The following is a 22,697-nucleotide window of genomic DNA, read 5'->3' as shown; positions in this document are numbered from 1 at the left end:
CAATTTATGGGCTTGTGCTGAAGAAGGGCAAGCCTGTCTCTCATCCTAGAGGTAATTACCACTACCTGATCCTCAGAGACAGCGTCTGGTTGTGCCTCCACTTGGCTGAGGCCGGCTGGATGTTGTGTTTAATGCTCTCATTACTTCTGTCAACAACAGCTGGTGATGAGGAGCCATTTATTACAACTTCAGCTCTGGAAGGGGAAAAGACACAGGAAGAGGGTAAACATGATCTGTTAGCATGCCAATGACAAGCCTAATAGTTTTGTTTTTGCTGGGGCTTGGATGTAAACTTTGGAAGAGCAAGATTGCAGTTATTACCTGAGAAGGGAAGGAGGTCTATTTATCTTCTAGAATGCACAAACTTTGTCCCTAGGGCGTAACCTGCGTACATTCTTGGAAGTGGGAAGGGGGTGATAAACTGCCTTTCTCCCACCCCATTCCTAGTGTTTCCTCCCAGTGCGGCATAGCCGCCGTGGTCAGAATAGTAATACTTCTCCAGGTTACTTTCGTAAAACTCCAAATAGCAGTTGCATTAGCAGCCTGATATCATGATGGTTAATAGACCTAATGGAGAGAAAGCACAAACTTGTATCTCCCCACCGATCGTACACTCCATCCTTATAAAGGATGAGAGGCCACTTCAAACATCTGCCTTGTTTGAGGTATCTGTGCTGCATCTCTCCCACTAGACTGTAAGCAGGGGAGCTCCCTCACATAGCAGGTGCTCAGTGAAAGTGTTTGCTGGATTCAAATTTGAATTCTGTCCTGGGGGAGCCTGGATAAAGAGCTGGCTGGCTCTATACACGTGGGAGAAATCATAGTTCTGAGTGCGTACCACCTTTCCACCCAGCTCAGGAACCCCGGGCATTCCAGGACCTGCCTGATTTCAGAGACTTGAAATCTGTGCTAGTAGGTTTCTAAGAAACTAGGTTACAATTACATCTCTAAAGGCAGGAGCCGCCTGCCTCCACCAGCAGCACGCAGATGCATGTGGGTCATGCCAGGCGCTCCTTTGTCTGTGCTGACAGCAGCTTCTCCCAGTCCCAGTGAGAACTGGCTTTGCGATGCCCAGTTCTGGAGCTTTAAAGAATCCCAACCAGGCATCTCTGTCCTTTGCATTTACCTTGGAACGGCCAATTCAAAAAAGATGACAGCTTTTTAATGGGGTCTAAACCCAGTGCTCTGTTTTGCTGGTGCAGGTAGAGAAGTTCACTTGAAGATGCACATTGTGCACTTTCTCCCTATTTTTCAGGATTCCTGACTCCTCTGGATGGTGCCCCTTGTCTCGGGTTCAGATAGAGTAGCTCTTGCAGAGGATGAAGAGTTTTTGAGTCCTTGCTAACATGCAGGCTAAGGGAAGCCTATGGGAGGTACAGAGGACCTGACCCTTTGGAATTTTTTCTGCTTTCATTACAGGAAGCAGAAGGTGTAGTGGTAAGATTTCACGAGCGGTGTGACTGTGGGAAAATCACTTTAATTCCCTAAGCCTCAGTGTTTCCATGTCTAGAAAAAAGGTACAGAAGCAGAAGATATCCAGTGCTAAGGTTCTAGAGTTCTATACGGACTGGCAATCACTGGTTCCTATCACTGGCTGCCATCCCATGAGGCTCCAGTGGGAGCTGCTTGTGGCTGCATTTCTGTGGTAGTGCTGCTTTTGTGTAAGGCCACAGGTAGGAACAGTGACCCTCGGGGCCACTGATTTAGCTGCTGCACCCAAGACCCCAAGCTTCAGCACAGCCGTGTCAGTAGGCACATGTTATAGAAATGTTGTGATATTTGTGACGTGGAGATGTCCTCCTAAGAGGTGAGTTGATAGTCTCATCAGAAACCGGTGATGAGGCCTCTTATGGCTTAATTTGGATTCAGTCTTGGGTGATGCTCGTCAGAAATGAACACATTGGGTGCCCCTGGGCACGCTCAGCAGGAACAATGCGCAGAGATATTCTAGCACGGGGACAGCACCCCTTGCAGGGGAGCCCTACTCAGAAGCCTGCAGAACGGGCTTCCAGGCTGCTCTGGGATACAGGCGATGAGGGTAGGGAAAGAAAGAGAAACGTTGGCACAGACAGCAGTCAAATTCTGTTTCTCTGTCTACTTCCTAGAGAAACTTGGATGGGATTTTGCCTAACTGTCCACGGTTTTACTGAACTTAAACCCTGGCTCTGTCATTGTCTTGCTGGGGTTCTTGGGAAAGTCTCTTTGGATCCCTGTCATCTTATCTGTAAAATCAAGGGATGGATTTTGAGTGTCCAACCTTTTGGCATCTCTGTGCCACAGTGGAAGAAGAGTTATTTTGGGCAACACATTAAATACACTGCAACATGTAATCACAAAAAAAGAAATCTCATCATGTTTCAAGTAACTACAGTTTTGCGTTGGGCTGCATTCACAGCTGTCCCGGGTCACCAGTTGGACGCCCCTGTAGATGACCCTGGGACCACCTCTCTTCATGGTTGTTCGTGCTCTGGATTGCATGAACTGGGCTGGATGAGTGAGTTGAGAGAGTTCTCCTCAATGAACGTGCCCTCCTGCCCCTAGCACGCTGTCCACCCCAAGGACACTGGAGTCTCATGTCAGGCTTATGTTTCTCCGCCCATCTCCTGATGCCACGAGTACGCCCACAGTGACAGGAGCATGCATCAGCTGCATGCCTTGAACACATCAGGCTGGGCTAGATCCTTCTAGTCACAGGTTCTCATCCTTGAAACTCCCCTCGAAAAAGGTGTATCATCATTGTAACTGAATGAGGAGACTGAGGCTTAGAGGGGTAAAATAACTTGTCCAAGGTCCCTGCATACACACCCTGGGACTGAATCTAGGTCTGTCTGGCTCCCAAGAAGACTGCAGACCCTGCCCCTGACCCCAGGTGACCATGGAACATGGGAGATCCTGCTCCAGGGGCAGGAGCTTCCTTTTCAGAAAGAAGGTGTCTTCTGCAGTGGAAGAAGGTCATGTGGTATGTCTGCATTTCACCAGGCATAGCGTAAGTTTCACTGGTAGCTTCCAGACAGTTAAGAGGTCATTCTGAGATACAGAAGCAATGGTTTCAGGGACAGAGAGGACAGTTTCCTGAGTCTTTCCTCTAGGGTCAGGAATGGCCATTCTGGGCAGGTGTCACATGATCTAGAGACCTAAAAACGTTGGAAGGGCAAGTAATATACCTTACTCTGAATAACTGGACCTCTCATTCCCAGACTGACCAAAATAGGATATTGAGAAAGTAAAGCAAGCTCTCTGTTTTGAGTAGTGGCCTTCGTTTGTGTCAGATAACTTGGCATTCTCTTTTTCCTTCCATTGCTTCTTAAGCTTGGGCTTCTAAGACTCCAGGTCAGAGCTATGGGGCAGTTTTCCCTGGAGAATGGGGACTCAGAGGCATGGTCCAAGCATCGGCAGTGGCAAGCCTGGATCTGCTGGATTACAACACATTCGCTTGCTCCCTTGCATCAGGCTGTCCCCAGACCAAGAACTGTCATGGGAGGGAACAGTCTCAGAACTTAGAAGGTGCATTCAATTATCAAGCCGACCTTGCTGAATCAACTCTCCAGTGTTTTTAAGAGTTCTCAGCAAAGTTTCTGAATGTTTTCTTTTCCATCTTAACATCCTGGACAAGTGATCTACAGTGAAACTGGGTGAAAGCTCTGATTCCATTCAGAGTCTCCACTGGCCAACAAAAGTGCAAATTATGAATATGCTCTTTGGTGGTCCAAGTGCTTCAGAGTGGGGTGGACTCTTTTCCAGAAAGTGACTCTTAGCATCTGAGTTTTCCACTTCCGCAGCCTCCAGACTTTAGGCCATTTCATGGACTCTCTCTTATGGACAGTTCCTCCAAACCCCCCAGAGTGATTAGGGCAGTGCAAAGCCAAAGTGAAACAAAACAGATCTCTTTGCTAAGTAAGAAGGGCACCATCCAGCAAAGAGGGGAAGCAGATTAATAGCTGCCTTACAGCAAAAACAAATGAACACAAAATCTAATTTACAAACCTATTAGATTTGCTATGTAAGTTGTTCACAGCCGATCTGATTGTACCTCTGCCTCCAGAATTCCTGCAAGACAAAGGAAATGCATTATTTATAAACCCAGTTCTTCTTTGCAAAGCCCTTTTCCATCATCAGGAGATCCCACAGCTGGCCTTGGAGAACTAGAGAGGGTGGACGAGGTCTCACTCTAGCCTCTCCAAGATGGGCAACATCTTGACCCAGCCACGAACACAAGCATTTTACAGGGAAGTAGACCTCCCAGATCCTCCCCTACCTCCCATGTGAACTTGTTTTAATTCACACCTAGGTTCCCACTTGTGACTTGCATTTGAGTCTTAAGACAAAGTCCTGTGGGATTAATTTCCTCTGGTTAATCCCATAGGATGCTGTTCCTCAGCATGTTGCAGCATCTGCCCCCTACGTTCTTGGGCTTCCACTCACATGTGCGAAGATGTTGTCCACCACATTTTCCCCAAACTTGAGACGCAAGAAGTTCAACAAAATGTGATGACAGTTTGGTTTTTGGTGGCAAAAGAAGTTAATGTTAAGTGGTGTCACTTCGTGAGGAGCAGGAGATGGGTGACTAATGGGGGGTCCTTTGCTCATTCCTCTGGGGGATACGTTTTTGAAGTAAAAGCATTCTCAGGCCCTTTCCACCTCCACCGTCCCTTCAGTTCTGACAAATTGCATTTGGACCCAGGCTGCTGGACCATGAAGTCTCACCCCTGGGCCAGGGGATTGATGAATCCATCTTACCCTGGTACCTTGCCCACTTTGTGCCCTATGTACTGGTTTTTAAAAAGTTGTATGTGAGACTAATTATTTTAAGGTAAATTATTTTTCCTACTGATTATAGGATGTGTAGTTTGAGAATGTATGGTTGTGGTTCTTCATACTTTTCTTGTTTTTTTAAGTTCTACCTGGCCTCTCAAAGTGTTGGTGTACTCCAAAGAAACAGTTAAAATCACTGGGAAAGCTGTGTATTTTAAGGAATAATGTGGTTTAATGAGAACTCTCTGGGGGAGGTTAATGCCTATTTCCACAGTGGTTTTTAGTCTGGATTTTTCTATCGGCCTTCTTTAGCCTGAGCTTACTTGAAGATACAATGTGTGTGTGTGTTTCTAAACACATACACATGTCTTTTCCTGATAGACTTAAATGTCTTTTAAACTATTTGGCAGCAGGCAATATTCTCCCCTTTCACAGCCGGATGACCAGACAACAGAAAGGATGCTGTGATGTGCCTAGTGCCTCGAATTTCATCAATCCCAGTCTAGTTCTGAATTATGCAGACTCATTGGTTCTTCCCACTTTAAATCAATATCTAGTATTTCTTTTTGTCCCTCCCATTTACTCTTGGGACAGCGGAGCTCTTGACTTCTAACTCTGGGTCCAGGACTATCTGGCTGGCTCTGGCTCTGTAACCCTAATCCACACAGGTCAGACCCCAGGGGCTTTCCTGGGCAGGCCGCTGTCCTCACGTCACTGACCTCCGACGTCCCCTATGCTGACCCCAGTCCTCAAAATTAGCACTCCTTGCAGGGAGGGAAGACCTGCTGGGCCAGACATTAAGTCAAGCACAGTGATTAAGACTCTGATAATAGCTCAAGACTAATCAAAGGTTAATGGAACAAGAACAGGCTCTCCAGAAATGCTGCACATGTGAATCGATACATGATATCTATACGTCATTGTCAGTGAGAAACTCAGTAAATGGTTTGGAGTGGTTGGTTTACAATCTGGAGGTGAGTTTTAGGGGATCAGTGGAGTGTTACCCTACTCTAGACAGCAAAGTAAATTTCAAGTGGATCCAGCTGATGTTTCCCAAGTTTCAGTAATTTTCATATCCCCATGCCCATTTGCTGTATTTGTTAGTCACTTGTACTATTCTCTACATAAAGTTTAAAATGAGTTCATCTTTAAAAACTTAAACTAAGCAAAGCCATCTGTGAAAATATAGGTTTGGTACCACGATTATATACACTCATTTGTAAAAAACCACAAAATCATTAAACCACTAACACAAGAATACTTGTGTCAATGGAATACCCCAAATCATATTACATTATTACCAAGACCACTTATAGCACCCTCTGGGAAAGACTGAAATAAATAATATTTAAATGATTAAAAACATTTAATTAAAATTAATAATATATAATGCATTGTATGTTGTATATGTTAACCATTAATAATATAGATTAACGATAAATATTTATAAATAAAATTTAAGTCATAGAAATTATAAATTAAAAATTAAGGAAGACAACTTATAAGAAATTGATAAGAAAATGGAAGAGAAAGTTTATCAAATCTTTGGTGAGCTATGAAGGATGTGAAGACTTTTTAAATTCAGAAGTATAAGAAGAAATTGTAATGGAAAATGTAGATGAATTTGACTTGATAGAAATTTAAAGCTCTGCTTATACACAGAAAAGCTCAGTAGACCCTGGTCAGTGTCTTTCATGAAATCCTAGCAGGCTCCACCGTGTGGATGCTTCTGTCTGTGGTAGTGGGACCAAGGCAGCCGGCCCCCAAAGATGGCCAACCACGCTCCTTGGGGTGCACCTTTCAAACACAAGCCAACCCACCTGGAGCCCGTACCCTGCCATCTCCTGGACTGGGGTCTCTCGCACCTTCCCCTCCTCCCCTCAGAGCTAGGTACTAGGCAACTAGGGACAGCCCCTGTGCCTCAGAGCCCACTGAAATTGTTCAGCCTCACCCTCCCTTCCCATGGGAACCACAGTAAAGGCTCTTGACCATAGCTCCCCTCCCCACCTGCCTCCTGAGTGACCTGGTGCAACATTACATGGGACTTTTCTTCCCAGGTCTTTCCTGCAGTTTGCATGCCATGTTCCTGCGTATCATTTATGCCTGAACAAGACAAAGTTCTACTTCTCAGATATCCACAGAATGGGGCAGGCTGTCATTCAAAGACTCTCAGACTGCAGATGTTTGGCTCAAAATGAATGACTTGAAATGGCAAGGGATTTTTTCCCTAATTAGCTTTTGCCTCCAGTGTTATTAAAATAAGCATACAGCCCTTGTGATGGGAGAGTGCCGGTACCTGCCTGGTTGAGTGACAGAAGAGGATGATTAAGTGAGAAAAATTTGCTAAAGATAATTTGTTACATGCTGAAGTCACAGAAACATAGATGCCTAGATCATCCAAAGGAGAAAATACATGGGAAAGCATTTGGTGCATTATAAAGAACTCTCTAAAACAAGGCATAATAGTCATAATAAGCACTGGCCATTTGACCTGTGAAGGACTCCAGCCAGAGTAATGACAGAGACTAGCTACTGTCAAGCTCATGTTTTAGGGCGTCAGTCTCCTTTCCGCCCCTGACACAACATTACCTCTGAGTAGAGCATACCCAGGAAACGAAGGCAATAAGTGGTGTGCTGAAACACACCACGCACAGTCGGGTCTGCCTTTGGTAAGAAGCAGGTTCTGAACCTGACAAGCGCATTTCTCTTTGGCCTCCTCATCCAAGCCTGGGGTTTTGTAGCTCTGTTAGAATATCCTACCTTCTTGATTCCTCACTGGAAATTCGGGCTCTGTAAATGAACTCTCGGGCACTGACAGCTTTAATTAAGAGTCTGGACTCAACTGAAACAGTTGATTAGTCTTCAGAGTGGGAGATTAAACTAAAGCACAATTCGTGAATTTGCAGATGGTTCTTCCTTCGTAGTCTTGGGAGAATATGGAATGCTTTTTTTCAAGTTGTGTGTAAACCACTGGGGTTCTTGCCTCTTGTCCCCAAGGAATGTATTGTAGTCATACGGCCCCATGGACCCAGGGTGGAGAGACAAGCAAGGGAAGGGATGATGCATTTGGGGTCAGTCATGTGAATAGAGTTAAGGTTTCCAGCAGGGGTCAGGTGGGTTTTTTTATTGTGATAAAACCTATATAACATAGCATTTCCACTTTAACCCCTGTAAGTGTACAGTTCAGTGGCATGAGCATATGTACAATATTGTGGAGCCATCACCACTGTTTATCTCCAGAAGACGTCTGTCACCCCAAATGGAAACCCTGTCCTGATTGAACAACAACCCCCAGTCCCTCCCCACCCCCAGCTGTCTATCCTCTCTATCTTCACGAATTTGCCTAGTTTAGATATTTTATGTAAGTGGAGCCATACCATATTTATCCTTTGTGTCTGGCTTTGTTTGCTCTGTATAATGTTTTTAAAGGTTCATTTGTGTGGCATCATGGGTCAGAAGCCTGGCTTTTGAGGTAGCAGTTCTAAGGAGGCAGAACATCAGAGAGATAAGAGGAGGAGAGGCCGTGCCAAAATGCTGTGTCTGAAGCCTTGATCACTGATGATTAAAAAAGGGTCACAGGTCCCACCAGCTGACCGGGGCTTGACAGGGGCTCTCCTGCCCCGAGCTTACTGAGTAGGAGCTTCCTGGAGTTGTTGCTGGAAAATTGAGCTTTGCAGTCCATCTGAGGAGTTGATTGTACTTGGCCAAGAGCTCAGATGGGCAAGGGGTCTAGCCTGGGTTGATCCAGTGCAGGTCCTCACCACGTGGCTGGCAGTGAAAGTGTCTCCCACTGTCCATGCACAACGGGAAGTGTGGTGCCCCATGTTTGGACTGGGCCAGTCTGCCATCCGGATGGGTGTCTGATTCACTCTGAGCAGGAGGCAGCGGCATGCATTCTTGTCCATAGGCTTGGTAATTCATTTGTGTTCGGGCACTGTGAGACCACCCTCTACCACCTGGATGCCATTTGCGCTAGTGGAGAACTTCTTCCCAGCTTCCCAGTCATCCTGGTCTGAGGCATCTTTGGTTGACACCACTGGGTTATCCTTGATGAAAGACTTACACCCGTTCATCGGCTGGTTAGGAGTGATGTAACAGTAGGCATCAGGGGACCCAAAGTTCCAGGTCCTTCCTTCCAGGCTAAAAACTAGAGGCTACAGCATCAATGTCATTCACCACCTTGTGAATGGTGGTGCAGGCAGCCTTGTAGGTGCAGGCAGCCTTACCAGTCACATCCCTCAGCAACCCCAGGGCTCTGTGTCCTCTGGGATGTAAGTATGCACACGTTTCCTTCAGGCGGCCAGACGGCAAGTATTTTAGGCTTTGTGGACCAAGGGAAAAACGGAAGATCTTACATAGAGCAGACAGTTAAGTGACAAGGGAGAAAATGAATTGACAATTTTTTATTGATGAAATTGAAAATATAATAATAAATATATTTTTTGTAATAGCTATATCAATAAGAAGACTATAATTCATCTTTGGGGGAAATGATTTTCCTTAATTGAGGGTCAAAGTTAGTGTTCCTGTCACCATAAGAGAAGGGGGGCCTGATTCTTCCATGAGCCTTTCCTGGCTTCTCTGAAACTATTACCGTCCCGTGTGTGAATTCACTGCCCTGTGTCACTGAGCCCTCACTCTCGGACCTGCACTCTGCCTGCCCTTACAGTGCCGGAGAGCGCTGTGTCGGAGGAGGCCCGTGCAGAGCACACGCTCTGAGACAGAGTCCCTGGCTCCGAATTCTGGCTGCACTCACCATTCCCTGTGTGATCGTTGGCAACCATTTAACCTGTCTACAACCTTCAGCTTTGGTTCCTCATGTATAGTGCGTAACAGTATCTGTGCCAGTGGGCTGTTGTAAAGATTGCAGGAGCTAATGAATGCAGAGGTTTGGACCCGTGCATCCCATACTGTAAAATACTTGATATCAATGTGATAGTTCTTTTGAGTTTTCTCCAATGGTTTAAAAATGTAAACTTGGCTTGAGGGCCACACGACAACAGGTAGCTGGTCAGAGTTGACCTGTGAGCCATACTTTGCTGCTGACCCCCTGGCCGAGACGGTTAGGAGCAAAACACCCCTCATCCTCTGTATAGGGCCTCTTTGCTATTCTTTTCCTTGAAGACATCCTTCTGGTTGGGGCAGGCTTCTGATCCCGGGAGCACAGCTCTGCTGAAGTCCCAGCTCCGACGGGGAGGACCATGGATCCCTGCCCTGCCAGCTTGTTACCGGTGTGAGTACCGCCATGGCTCACCCTGAAAGCCGGCACTGGGCAGTCACCTCTGTATTGCCAGTGGGCACTCAGTGTGGCCATCCCTGTCATAGCAGCTTCAGCTTCAGAGGCGGTAAGTGATACTTCCAGTATGGTGCTTGCACCAGTTAGATTCATTCCCAACGCCGCTGCTGCCTATAACCAATTTATCTTCTCCAATTCCATCCACTTACCTAACTTGTGTTCGTTGGGTCAGGCCTAATAGCTCCATCCTTGTTGCTTAACAATCTCGGAGACACCTTTTCCTACACAGCAAGTCTTATCATTGTACCAACGCTCTCGAACTGCCTGGATGCTGAAACAATGCTGGGCACAGAGCACTGACGAGACCTTGTAGGTTCCAGCCTTGACAGTGGTGTTTCCATGGCAACTGGGCTTCCACGGGTGCTGTAGGTGCCAACAGGGAGGGTTAAGTCTGCAAGCTCATGGGCGTCTCTTCTGCCCCCGAGCTGCCCTTATTGACTGCTCTGCTCCTTTCTCTGCCACTCTTTTTTCCTTCATTTGAAATATTAGCTTGATTTGATTTAGCCATTTGCTTTGATTTCAGCAAACTTGTGCTTATTAATCAGCTTCCATCAGAATATGAAAAGGTGCCAGTTCACCCAAGGTTCTTTCCTCTGCTCAACTTCAGAAGAACGAGAGTGCAGGGTTTTGATTGGGTTCTAGCCAATTTTGCTAGTCTTTCCATGAAAGTACTTACAGGCATCTGCACATCAAAATGCAAGTAAACAAGTCCCTTGGATGCCAAGCTTTTCCTACCACATTTATTCCTGATCCTCTCTCATCACGAAACTGTCACCTGTACCCAGGGGGGACCAAATAATTTATCACCCAAACCAGAACAATTTCAGAGCACATGGAGGCACCAGCCTGAGGGTACAAAAATGGGATGTCAAAAGTCACGTGGGACTTGTAGCCTTCCTGCCCGCTGTCTTATAAAGGAGACATGCTTGGTATACAAAGACTTCTAGGATGCTGCCTCCCCATGTCCTGACCACTTAGAACCCTAGAAACAAAGCAGTTAAAACCCAGAGGCAATAGATATTTGTGCTGTTGGAGCTGGAAATAGTGGAAGCTCTTGGTACAGAAGACTTCTTCTGTCAGGTATCCATGGCCACAGAGCCTTTTCTGAGCCTCCCACCCCATTCTGAAGGCCCCACCCTGGGTTCTGGTCATACCTGCAGCAGGGGGCAGCTATACCTAGCACCTGGCCTCACCAGCAGCCTCCCACCCCACCCCACCCCAAGACAGGGGCCAAGTGTAACACAGGGTCCTATTCATCTCTGTATTGCCATGGGCAGGGGGCATATCTCCTGCACACCAAATATGCTTAGAGACGATTGTAAGTGAATAGATGAGTCAGACAAGCTGAAGATGCCCACGTCAGAGCATGGCCCAGTGTGAACAGAGGGAAATAGCAGCCTCAGCACCACCACCACTGCCCACCCTGCCTCACCCGCCAGGTGTGTCCCAGGCCCACTGGCTGTTCCCACCCTAGAATGTGCTTCCTACAGACATCTCCATGGCTTTCTGCCCCCTCCTTCAAATCTTGCTCAGTTGCCATCTCCTCAGAGCGGCCTTCCCTCCCCAATCCCATCTCTTTGTATCTTCCGGTCGCCGTGTTCAAGTGTTAAGTGCACTGCCTGACTCAGCCACTGGAATTGAGCTCCGTGACGGAAGCGTTGTGTCTGTCTTGTGGGTTGCTGCACCCCTGGTGTTGAGCACAGTGCCTGGACATTTATCAGTAGAAGGGTCCTGCCTCCTCCTTTCCTTGGTGACAATAGAGGATCCAGCTGTCCTCTGACCAAACTCAGTATCTCCACCTGAGCTGTGAGTTGCATCCCTTCCTGCATTTTGAGACTCATGTTCTAGCAGCTGTTTCTTCTCTCACCCATATATTCACAGTTTCCTTGCAGCTGTGTGATCATTCTGGTTCTTATCCTGGACCTATTATACTTGCTGTTGAGCTCTGTCCTACAAATTTTATACTGTTCATTTAAGCCTCACATAGCCCTCGCAGGCAGCAATGGCTATCCATTTCTACATGGGAAGAAACTGAGGCACAGAGAAGGTGAAAGGCTTGCCTAGGGCTTCACCGTGAGTAGGGACACCAGCCGACTGACTGGCTCAGGGGCCCAGCTCCTAATCCATCTGCCCTCTCACCCGCTCACTTCGACTAGCATTTACAATGTTTGCTTTTTTTATCTTAAATACACTACCCAATCTTCATTCCATATTTCCTTCAGCTACTTCTCTCTCTCTCCAAAGACCCTTGTGCACTAACTGTCACTCTACTCTCTCCAAGTGCCACTGTAGTCTGACTTATGTCCCATCACTCTATCACGGGAGCTCTTGTGTGAATGCCCTGCAGTGGACATTTCTGCAGTGGAATATGATGGGGGGGTCCCATTGTATTCAAACCCCACCAGTGTTAGACAGCAGCAGCCATTTCTTCCTTCTTGGCTGCATTAACCCAGGGCTTCCTAGGCCTTACAACAGGGTGGCCCTGGCCAGACCTTCACCCTCTGCAGGAAGTATGCTGCTAGGTAGAGGTGTGATGAGTGATTCCAAGAGGTGGGTTAGTCAGAGTCCTTGGGGCATCTTTAATATTCCTTCTGGCTCAGAAGGTCTGTTATTTTAAGTCACCTCCTTTCAACACTTCAGATCCCTCTTCAAGTCTTACGCTCCCCTGGCAGAGGGTGCCCAGAACTAAAAATCTCAGTTTATCTGTGTACTCACTTCCAGACAAGATGCAGGTCATGGCCTGTGTGTAGCCAGATCTCCTGTGCCTGCAGAACGCTGGGCCCTGCACCCTGCCCTTCACCCGCTGCAAGGAAGGGTTCAGTACGCAGAAAGGGAGGCACCAGAGAATTAAGAGGAAGCAAAGGTTACTCAACAAGTAGTTGTGACACAGTTGGTGAGCCCATAGGGAAAATACTCATGTTAGGTTCCCCACTTGCACCACATCAATAAGGATAAAATGGGATCCAGCCATTAAGAGCTATGCTCAGGAACAGTTTCATGTGAAAATCCATTTGATTCTTCTGTTTTAGTCCATTTGGGCTGCTAAAGCAAAATCTCATAGACTGGGTGGCTCATAAACACCAAAAATTCATTGCTCCCAGTTCTGGAGGCTGGGAGCCTGAACTCAGGGAGCCAGCATGTTAAGTGGGTGGAACTTCCCCTCGTTTCCTCACTTGGCAGCAGGAAGAGGAGCTCTGTGGGGTCTCTTTTATGGGGGTACAACCCATCATAAGGGCTCCACCCTCATGACCCAGTCCCTTCCCCAAGGCCTCTTTCCACCATCACAGTGGGAGCCAGGGTCCCAGCATGTGACCGTGGGGGACACAAACATGCAAACCATAGCGCCTCATTGGCCAGTCAACTTAGCACCCATTCCTGACAGTCACTGGGTCTCCTGTTGCAGACACAGTTAACCCCAAACATCGTTTTACCTTTTTGATTATATTAGAAATATGCCACTGCAAAGCTGTAACCCAGAGCTTGGCAGCCCTGAAAACTTCTCATTTCATTCATGTGGCACAACATGAATAAATCTGTGGTCTTTAAGGAAGGGCAGAATGCGCACCCACAACTCCTGTGTGCCGGGCTTAGCTCCTGAACCCGCCGCACCAGGACTTGAAAGTCCTCAGCCTTAAGGCAGCCTTTCTTCTCTCTCCCTTGTGCATTTCTTAAGGGACTGAGTTCAGACACGGTGCCCCCATTAATGCAGCCCTTTCCTGAGAAAAGCCCTGGAGGGCACCCAGGAAGGGGGAGAAGCCTTTGAAGTTGCTTCTCTTCTGGGTGTTTGATGTATCTCCTTCCCACCCTGCCCAGTTCTGGATAAATGTCCACTCTCCCTGCCCAGCAGTGGGCAGCTGACAGGCCAGCAGGCAGGCGACTGGAGTTCTGGCTCCTGACGGTCTATAGCATTGCTGCCCTAGACCTCTCTAGGTCCTGATGTCCTTCCCTTATAGTAGGGTTAGAGCCAGGAGCCCCAGACAGATGGAGGCGTCAGCTGTGGTGGTAGCTGAAGCAGTGGCTGCTGCCCTCCAAGGGCAGAGCAAACCATTGCTGCCTGTAGGCGCTGCTGAGCCTCCTTGAACAGCTGTCCTTAAGGAGGTTGGGTTAATCAGTGCTGCCCATTAGGGAGAAATAAGGAGGGAGGGTGGAGGAAAAGAGAATGTGCTCCCATGACCGAACCACGATTCCTGCCACTTTGCTGATGCGTTTGTTGAGCCGGGCCCTGAGTTGGCTTTGGTGTCACAGTGGGGATGGAGACAGATCATCTCCACTGTGAAGCTGCTTAAAATCTAAATTTGGAGATAGGAAGCCCTCACAAGAAAGACAGACATCCCAGCAAAGGAACAGAATCACGAACACCAACCCAGGCAATGGTGCTAAGAAGACAACAGAGCGGTAACAGCATTACAGACAGAGAGTGTGCTCAGGAGTAAGTGGGGAGAGCTGCTGTGGGGAGAGCACTGTGTCGGAACCCTTCGTGAGGGGCGCCAGCCTCACCAAAGGCTATGGGAAGAGCATTAGGCAGAGGAGTCTGTACAGGCCACAGTCCCAAAGGCGAGAAGACACGTTAAGGGACCTCCAATCTTCCCTCATTTAAAATTCGTGATGTTCCTGGGCCCTTATCACCCCAGAAGATGATCTCTGACCCTTCATCTCTCCTCTTCCCTCCCCACCTGCTTATTGGTCCCACTTTCACCCAAGATGGTGGTTTTGCCCTATAACCAACCTCCCCTCTCTCTTCCAGCTAAGTCCTTGGACCCTTCCTACAGGTCCTACCCTGATCCCGCCTCTTCCAGCAAATGTCTTTCTGGTCCCCATCCTTTGTGAGGACTCCATTTTTGGAGCTTTTGGAGTACAAAGTGAAGGAGTTTGTGATATCATCAGTATCACTAGAACAACATTGTCATTTTTGTTTTTACTACACGCAGGGCTCACACTGAGGATGGGGACCGCCACCAGGCTGATGTACTGCACACACCAGATGTTTGTTGGAGATAAGGAATCTTTCTGATACCCGAAGGAAGAAGGCTTCCCAAATCCCCCAACTTAGCTGTGTTCGATGATAGATTTTCCATATATTACTACACATACCCATGTGCCTTTCTAAAACATGGTGTACTGAGCACAACACCGACCCGTTGTAACAGAGCACTTCTCCTGCTGGTGCCGAGAGGCAGGAATAACAGTGCTGTGGAGTCTATCTTGCAAGTGGATCAAGAGGCTTCATGAGTTGTGAAAATGACTTTAGCATATGCCCGGCATGGAGCAGGCACTCAGTATGTTAGTTCGCCTCCCTCCTCTTTTAAATGCCCTTTTTTTCTTTTCAATGTAGAGCAGGTGGTGGATGAAAATAGATCAGCACCTATTTACTGCCCTGCTTTAAAATTTCAGAGCAAGGAGTTTAGAGGCAAAGCAAAAGGATTAGCTATTTCTGGTGAATCTGGGCTCCTTTGAACAGGGAAACTCACGGAGGGTGGTGCCCAGTCGTGATGCCCAGAGGTGAACTAGAGGAGACCTGGCATTCTTCTAACCCTCATTTCAAAGGGGGAGCAACTGAGCTTGTCTGTAAGGTCATGGGCCTGCTGGTGGCAGATTCCCATGACAAGCCCTGATCTCTGAACTCTGACTCTAGACCTGCTTCTCATCATCGCACAAGAGCTGCCTCCCCAGCCAGACTGCAAGTTTCTCGTGCTCTCTTCCTCTCTGTGCTGCCTTCATCTGTGCATGTCACCAGCATCTAGCGCAGGGCTTGTGAGCACCTGTGTCTGGCGAAGCAGATACATTCACTCACGTAGCTCTGCAGTGACCGCAGACACTCACGGTAACTGTCGCAGAAGCTGGGTTCCAGGGAGCTGTCCCGAGGCTTTACTGCACGGGCACTGTGAGTGCCTGGTAAGGCTCCACCTGATCGGAAGCAGGTAGACTTTTCCAGCAGGCCGGCCCCTGGCCGACAGTGCGTGCTGGTTATGCTGAAATGCTGCATTCGAAAAACGGTTATTGAGCACTCGCCAGGTGCCATGCACTGGGTATATGGTGTTAAACAGGTCAGGAATGGGTCCTTCCCTTATGAGAGTCCACCTTGTGTAAGATGCAAAAAAGCTAGAACAAAAGTAAATACAGCAGCACCAAGTCCAGGCTGGACCATGGCTACTTTCCAGTGGCTACTTTCCACCTATTTCCAAGACAGCAAATAGAAACAACGTTGCCCAGTGGGACTTGGTGAAGACCCCAAATCCGAAAGTCAATATATTTTACTTTATTTTATCTCAATTGATCTCAACTCCCAGACGTTCCAGCTTCAAAAGGTAAGATTAAGTACCACTAAGCCAGCCAGACCAGCACTGATTTACAAACCCTCCTTGATGCCATAGGACGCAGGAGCTTGCAGGCCCTTATTAATCTCCTTGTTATCAGCTGGATCTCAGCCTGCCAGGAGCCAGCCCAGCTGCTTCCCAATTCCGGCCGCATCCCTCCAGTCCCCTGGCCCCCAAGCAGGTACAGAACCATGCATCACCCTGCTACTGATACTTACTTTATCTGTGGGCTGGTCTCTCTGTGTGGAAGGGGGAAAGGGAGAATGGCTTCATCTATGAAAAAGGTGGGGCTCCATGGATTTCAAGCCAGACAATTATGTGGGAGCTCACATAACCCACCACATTTTCTCTCCTTTGGCCATGGGGAGAAATACAGTTGACCCTTGAACAACACAGGTTTGAACTGTGTGGGGCCACTTATATGCAGATATTTTTTCAATACTGTAAATGTATTTTCTCTTCATTATGATTTTCTTAATGACATCCTCTTTTCTCTTGCTTTGTTGTAAGAATATAGTACATAATACACATAACATAGAAAATATATGCTAGCCAACTGCTTATACCAACTGTAGGCTATCAGTAGTTAGGTTTGGGGGAGTCAAAAGTCATACGGGGATTTTCAGTTATGTAGGGGCTTGGTGCCCATAACCCCCTAGTAGTCCAGGGGTCTACACTATAGAAATAAGTGCAGAATCTAGGTGGCAGGGGCCTTTCTGAGTCCCTAGGAATCAACTCCCTTCTTCCTGCCCTCCCTCCTTCCCTGCCTTTGTTCTCCAAGCCAGCACTTACTCTCTGCCAGGCACTGTGCAAGGACCTGGAGGTGCAGCTCAGCTCAGGTCTGCAATGGTCCTGACCCTCGTCAGGCTACCATCTAGCAGGGAGAAGGGCACCGAGCAAGAACTAGGAAGTGTGAGGGGTGGTACAAAGAAGTGGAGAGTGCCAGGTGGCTGCAGAGTAGGTGCGGACCTAGTGTGTTGCTGGGATGGGGGAACCTCTGGGCCTAAATCGTCCTGGCCTCTTAGTCATGCACAGGATTGTTTGATTGGAGGGTGCTTTGTGTACTGGGCACTTTCCCAGACACAGTGATAAATTAGATCTGGTTGTTTTTCTGGAAAAGATTAACTGGCTTATTCTCTCTAGAAGTTTTGCAAGGAGTCCACAGCTTTGCTGCCGTGGGGCAGGTAATGGCCGTGGGGCAGACAGCAGGCTGACATGTTGTCACTGTGTAGACTTCAGTCATTGTCTTGGTCTGCCTTCATGTGCCTGGTACATTTATTGCCTTACTGTTACATCTTCTTTAAATTCAGTCAGGTAAAAATGTAAATGAATTTATCATAAAAGGAATCTTGATATCACTAACATAAATAGAATACCAATGCCCCTTGCCCTAAATAGAAAGTAAAGGCAAAAATAAATATAATTACATTCTTGGCTTCCAGTCTGCAGAGGCCGCCTTTATCTGAAGGAGCAGATGGGTTCTAAAAGGGCCCCTACACTTGCCTTCGGTCGCCCCTGGAGGCCTCCCCTCTCAATCCCTCCATTTCTTCATAACCGAGAGTGGAGTTTGGAATTGGACTGCAGGCTGGGCAGGCCACTAAAACCGCTCAGGAACCCCAAGAACTCTAGGGAGCTTGTACTGTATGTGCCAACTGTGAAGTGAGGCCATTGCTTTACAAATGATCACGAAGGAGCGCTTTGCTGACCAGCTTCTCTGGAAATTTCTGTCATGTGTTCCAGCCCTGAGGCAAGGGTGTTCTTGCACAGACGCACTGCGGCCTCCTTAAACTTTAATGCCTTGGTCAGGATATCTCCTTGCCTCATCTCCTGCCTCGGGCCTCATTTGGGTGAAAAGCAGTTTAGTCCCAGGGCTGAATCCGGGCCCCTGGGAAACGGTGGCTAGACCTTTACAAAACTCAATTCTTTTCTCTCTATTTATTAAGAGGTTACTTTACCTGAGTCTCAATTTCCTTGTCCATAAAATGGGTTTTGTAGGGGTTTTATTAAAAAGGTGTGAAATAATATGTGAAAAACTCCTGGTATACACATTGACATTCAGCAAGTGACTATAATAATGATAATTATTAATTTTTTGATATCCATTTGAGGGTCACTGTAGGCCAACTCTGTGATGGGCAGTAGGGACCCAGTATCAGGAGGGCACATACAAATTACCTGGGCTCTTACTATGATGCAGATTCCATTTTTTTAGGTCTGGGTCTGAGATGAGTCCTAAATGTTACATTTCTTCCAAAACTCCAGATGATGTCCATGCTCCTGGTCCGAGGGCCACACTTTGAGTGACAAGACTCTAGCCCAGTGGTTTTCTCAGTGCGGTCCTCAGAAGGACAGAAGGCATCGGCATCACCTACAAATTGGTGATGCAGAGGCTCAGACTGCACCCAGACCTGCTCAGTCAGAATCTTGGGGTGGGCCCCACATGGTCTTAACAACCTCGGATAATGCTGAGCCCCAGCTCTGGCCCATCCTGCCCCTGGAATCCACGACATGTGCTGCCCCTGTTTTCTTATGGGAACCAAGTGGCATGAGCCTAAAAGGAAAGAGACAGGTATATAGCTCAGCATTTTCCAGCCGAGCAGGAGCCATATCTTGGGATCAGCATTTTGGGACCCTCTTCTCTTTTTAGAGTCACCCTTGAACCCAACACTAGGGGAGGCAGGTGATAAGGAAAGGGGTGGCAAGGAACCTGGATCTTGGAGGGAGGGGTGCTCTGGGCTGTCTGTGCCCTTGGCCTCCAGCCTCCCTCCCCCGTGCCTCTGGTCCCTGCCCCTCCATGCCTTCCGCGTGTGCACTTTAAGCTTTCATGCGACCTATGGGCCCCTCCACCGAATGTAGACAGGCCAGCAGGCCGAAAGCATTAACAGAGTACCCACAAAAAGTATGGACGTGCACGTTCCACAGTTGTAACTCCCAGGTGTTGGCTGCTTGAGCCACTTCCAGAAAGTGTGTCCAGATACACTTGTAACAAAAATGGTTATTATTCGTCTAATTCTAGTTTGTGTCCTTTCCTCCCTCCACTCCCTCCCCACCATGCCTTTTTGTACTGTTCTCTTTGTTGAATAGATGTTGTTTTGTTAAAACCAAAATTACACTCTTAGATCAATGTGTCTTGAGGGAGGCACTTTTCATATTGATTAGGGTACGGTTGGGGAATTATCCAGAGTTTAAATAAAGTCAATTCCCAAACTTCTGGAACCTCAGGGGTGCAGTGGGAGGGGCTTTGCAGCTTACAGGAGCAGAGTACACGCAAGTCACCCACCCTATCAATTTACCAACTCGCTTTCTCCAGATATCTTGTGTCTCCCCCTTTCATTATTTAAGCAATGCTGGCATTTACTGAGAAAGGTGTGAATGAATCCTGGTTATCGTTCCTTCGAGCACAGCCAGTATTCTTCTTCTTGAAATCGGAGATGAGGAAACCTTATAACAAGTGCTCACAGCTCCCTGGGCTGTGTCCAAGTGAGGCTGCCCCTTCCTCGGCATCCACGGAGATGTTGTTCTTGAGGACGATGGCCACCATCGTGTTTGGGAGGCTCTTCTGACCTGCCATGAGTCTTTCTCATAGTTGCAGATGTTTCCAGCTTCCCTTCACAAGCCCTCTGTGTGGTACAGAAAACAAGACTGAGCGTGTGGCGGGCCCAGGGCAGTGGGAGGAACAGGAGCAGGCAGCCCAGTGACTTGAGTGTATAGAAGTAGGTAAGAGTAGCGTGAGCTGTGGCATCAGGCAAACCAGGTGAAATCCGCACTCCTTGTTTCCTAGCTGTGTGATCTTAGCAAGTCCTGGAACCTCTCTGAGCCTGTGTTTCCTCATCTGCAAATGGGCAAATGAGCAAATGGGGTGGTGATGAGGGTTAAGCAAGTGACCCAGGTGGCCCTCAGCAGATCGGTGGACATGGCGTCAGCCCTGGGAAATGGGGCTCACAGGGCCGGTACAACCTCCCTGGAGAAGTCTGCCCCCTCCCTGACTGCGTCCTTCCTTCTTTGCCGGGTTCTGCCAGGCCTGGACAGGCTAATTGCACTAGTCCTTCTCTTTCCCCAGAAGAAAATCCCTCCAGGCCTTCATAGTTTGTGTTGTCTTTTTCTTCCTTCAGTGTGTCTCTCTCCCTCTCTGCTAACGAGATGGTCACACAAACACTGTGCTCCAGTGCCATTCTGATGAGACTCGGGGTGGGGGGAGCAGGAAGGTGGCTGGAGGAGGGGAGAGAAGACGCAGTGTGTGTGTGGTGGGGACACTGTTCCACGACAAGGTGATGAGAGCTAACAGCCCTCAGTTGTATCGCTCTTTCGGGGCTGCCGTATTCTATCACAGCCCTGGCTCTAGCACAAGGTCCCTTCTTCAGTGTTGCTGCTTCCAGGTCTCTCCCACAGACCTTTGCACTTCCCAGCTTCATCCTTTGGAAATCCGAGCATGTATCACTTCCCCACTGGATATCATTTAGCACATCATTTTTGAACAGTTCTTCTTGTTCTGTGGGGCCTGGGTTCAAACCCTAGCACTGCAACTTACTAGCTGTGTTACTTTGGCTGAGTTACCTAATTGCTCTGGGTTATAGCTTCCTCATCTGTAAAATGGAGATGATAACTCAGACCTCATGGGGTTGTTGGGAAGATGGCAGGCTTAGGATATTATCTGGCACACAGCAGGCATGCAAAAAAAAAATCAACAAAAAACTGTTTAACTCTCTGCTGACGTCAGCCTCCACAGGGAAAAGATGTGTGAGGCGCTCTTTCAGAGAAACTCGGAGCCAGACAATTAGATTTCAGGGGCTAGTAATATTTCCAGAAAATTGGGGCTGGGGAGTCATAGGTTAACCAACCTGTTCAGCTAAGGAAGACGGTCACAAATATTATCTGTCTTCACCCTCTTTCAGGAAAGAGTATCAATACCCAGAAGAAGAAAAGAACATCATCTCAGAATACAGAGTAGTTCTCAGGAGATGACAGTTGGCAGCTTGAAATTGACATAATTGCCACTGCCTGCATTGTGCTTTTAAATTTTCTTTCCTTTTCCTTTGGTATCACCCCCTATTGCAGATCAGCATTTGGGAGCCACTGACCCTAAAGGTCATTTCTAAGAGGCTAGAAGAGGATGAGAAATTGTAGCCCTGAGCCTCAAAAAGGGACCAGGAAGCAGAGCTGAGCGTGTCTGTATTCTTACAATAATAACAAAAAAAAGTGCTCGGGAAACTCTCTGACAGCAAGAGCTTCATTTTCACAGAGCAGTTCCGGAACTCAAACACACCCACAAGCAAGGCAGGAGCTGAATTTCCAGGAGCAGTGAGGGAATCAAGATTCCCCACATAGACGTGAGGGGCGGAGCTGCGCCTGCTGACCTGTAACACAGATGTATGTCTGGTCAGGCCCATTGCGCTCTCCCCAGCTGGAGTGGCTCCCTTCACCGCGGTGAAGTCTGTGGCAGCTGACTCTGAGACAACGCTGGGACAAACGGGTCCCATCAGGACACTAGGCAGCTTCCTAGCCTAGTGACGAATTGCAGGCGACTGGGGAGAATTTAAAACCATCCCAGCTGCCACCCAGGAGAGTGACTAATCCCAACACTTAAGGACAAGCCCCAGACCGGCCATTATTCAGACACAGGGGATGCTTTCCCTGGGCACAGATGGCACCTAAGTGTCTCACCCTGGGGCTTCTCCAGGGGTGATGGGCCTGTCTCCTGATGCACCACCCCCCTGTATTGCTCATGTCCCTCCCCCTGACTCCGCCCTGGTATTTCCCCTGATCTTTCCATTTGTCTGTCTAACTCGCTTCTGCTGAGACAGCTGAGAGATATGAGGCTCCTCAGCTTACACAGGGCTACGCAGCTACCACAGGTCTCGACCGATCCATCCTTGTCCCCTGGTTTGACTAGTGTTTGAAAATCAAAACACGGCTTACAAGTGCTTAATAAAGAAAATCTCTGAGCTGACACACACAAACCTGGCCTTGTGTTTCTTATTCCTTCAGTGTTTCAAACATACCACATCCAGCGTCCTTCCTGGGGAGCAGCTCTTGCAAGGAGACAATCGCCGCCCCCCCAAGTTAAGTCTGCTCTTAAGGCTTGTAAGGAAGCCAGTCAGCTGATAAAGATGGACAGACTTTGTCTCCAGGTAGAAGGAGGTGTGGCTGGGGACAGTGGCTGGATCAGAACGGACTTCTGGAGAGTGAAGAGCTGGACAGAACTGGGAGGCAGGCTCCACATCTGCTCATTGACTGAACTGGCAGTGGGAGGTACTGCACTGGGTCCTCCTCCTTCACAGACTAGGGAGGGCCTTCCATTTCCGGTAGCGTCCTCCCCAGCATTCTAAGACAATGAA

General features: G+C 48.1%; 1 protein-coding gene across 2 annotated transcripts in view; it reads right to left on the bottom strand.

Moving 5' to 3' along the window:
* Window positions 1-22,697, bottom strand: part of ST8SIA2 (ST8 alpha-N-acetyl-neuraminide alpha-2,8-sialyltransferase 2) — a 43,102-nt gene that overhangs the window by 14,139 nt on the left and 6,266 nt on the right. Inside the window, exons 2-3 of one of the 2 annotated variants that reach the window (XM_037145100.2) lie at window positions 3,985-4,047; window positions 66-194 (exon numbers count right to left, since the gene is read on the bottom strand). In XM_037145100.2, coding sequence (XP_037000995.2) covers window positions 66-194; window positions 3,985-4,047 — 192 coding nt within the window. The remainder of the gene's footprint in view (window positions 1-65; window positions 195-3,984; window positions 4,048-22,697) is intronic. The other variant, XM_037145101.2, reaches the window with a different exon arrangement.

Source organism: Artibeus jamaicensis, unplaced genomic scaffold (assembly GCF_021234435.1).
Source record: "Artibeus jamaicensis isolate MK-2021 breed Jamaican fruit bat unplaced genomic scaffold, CSHL_Jam_final scaffold_612, whole genome shotgun sequence".
NCBI lineage: Eukaryota > Metazoa > Chordata > Mammalia > Chiroptera > Phyllostomidae > Artibeus > Artibeus jamaicensis.
The sequence above is the reverse complement of the archived record's forward strand: the minus strand, read 5'-3'. Positions and strand labels throughout refer to the sequence as shown.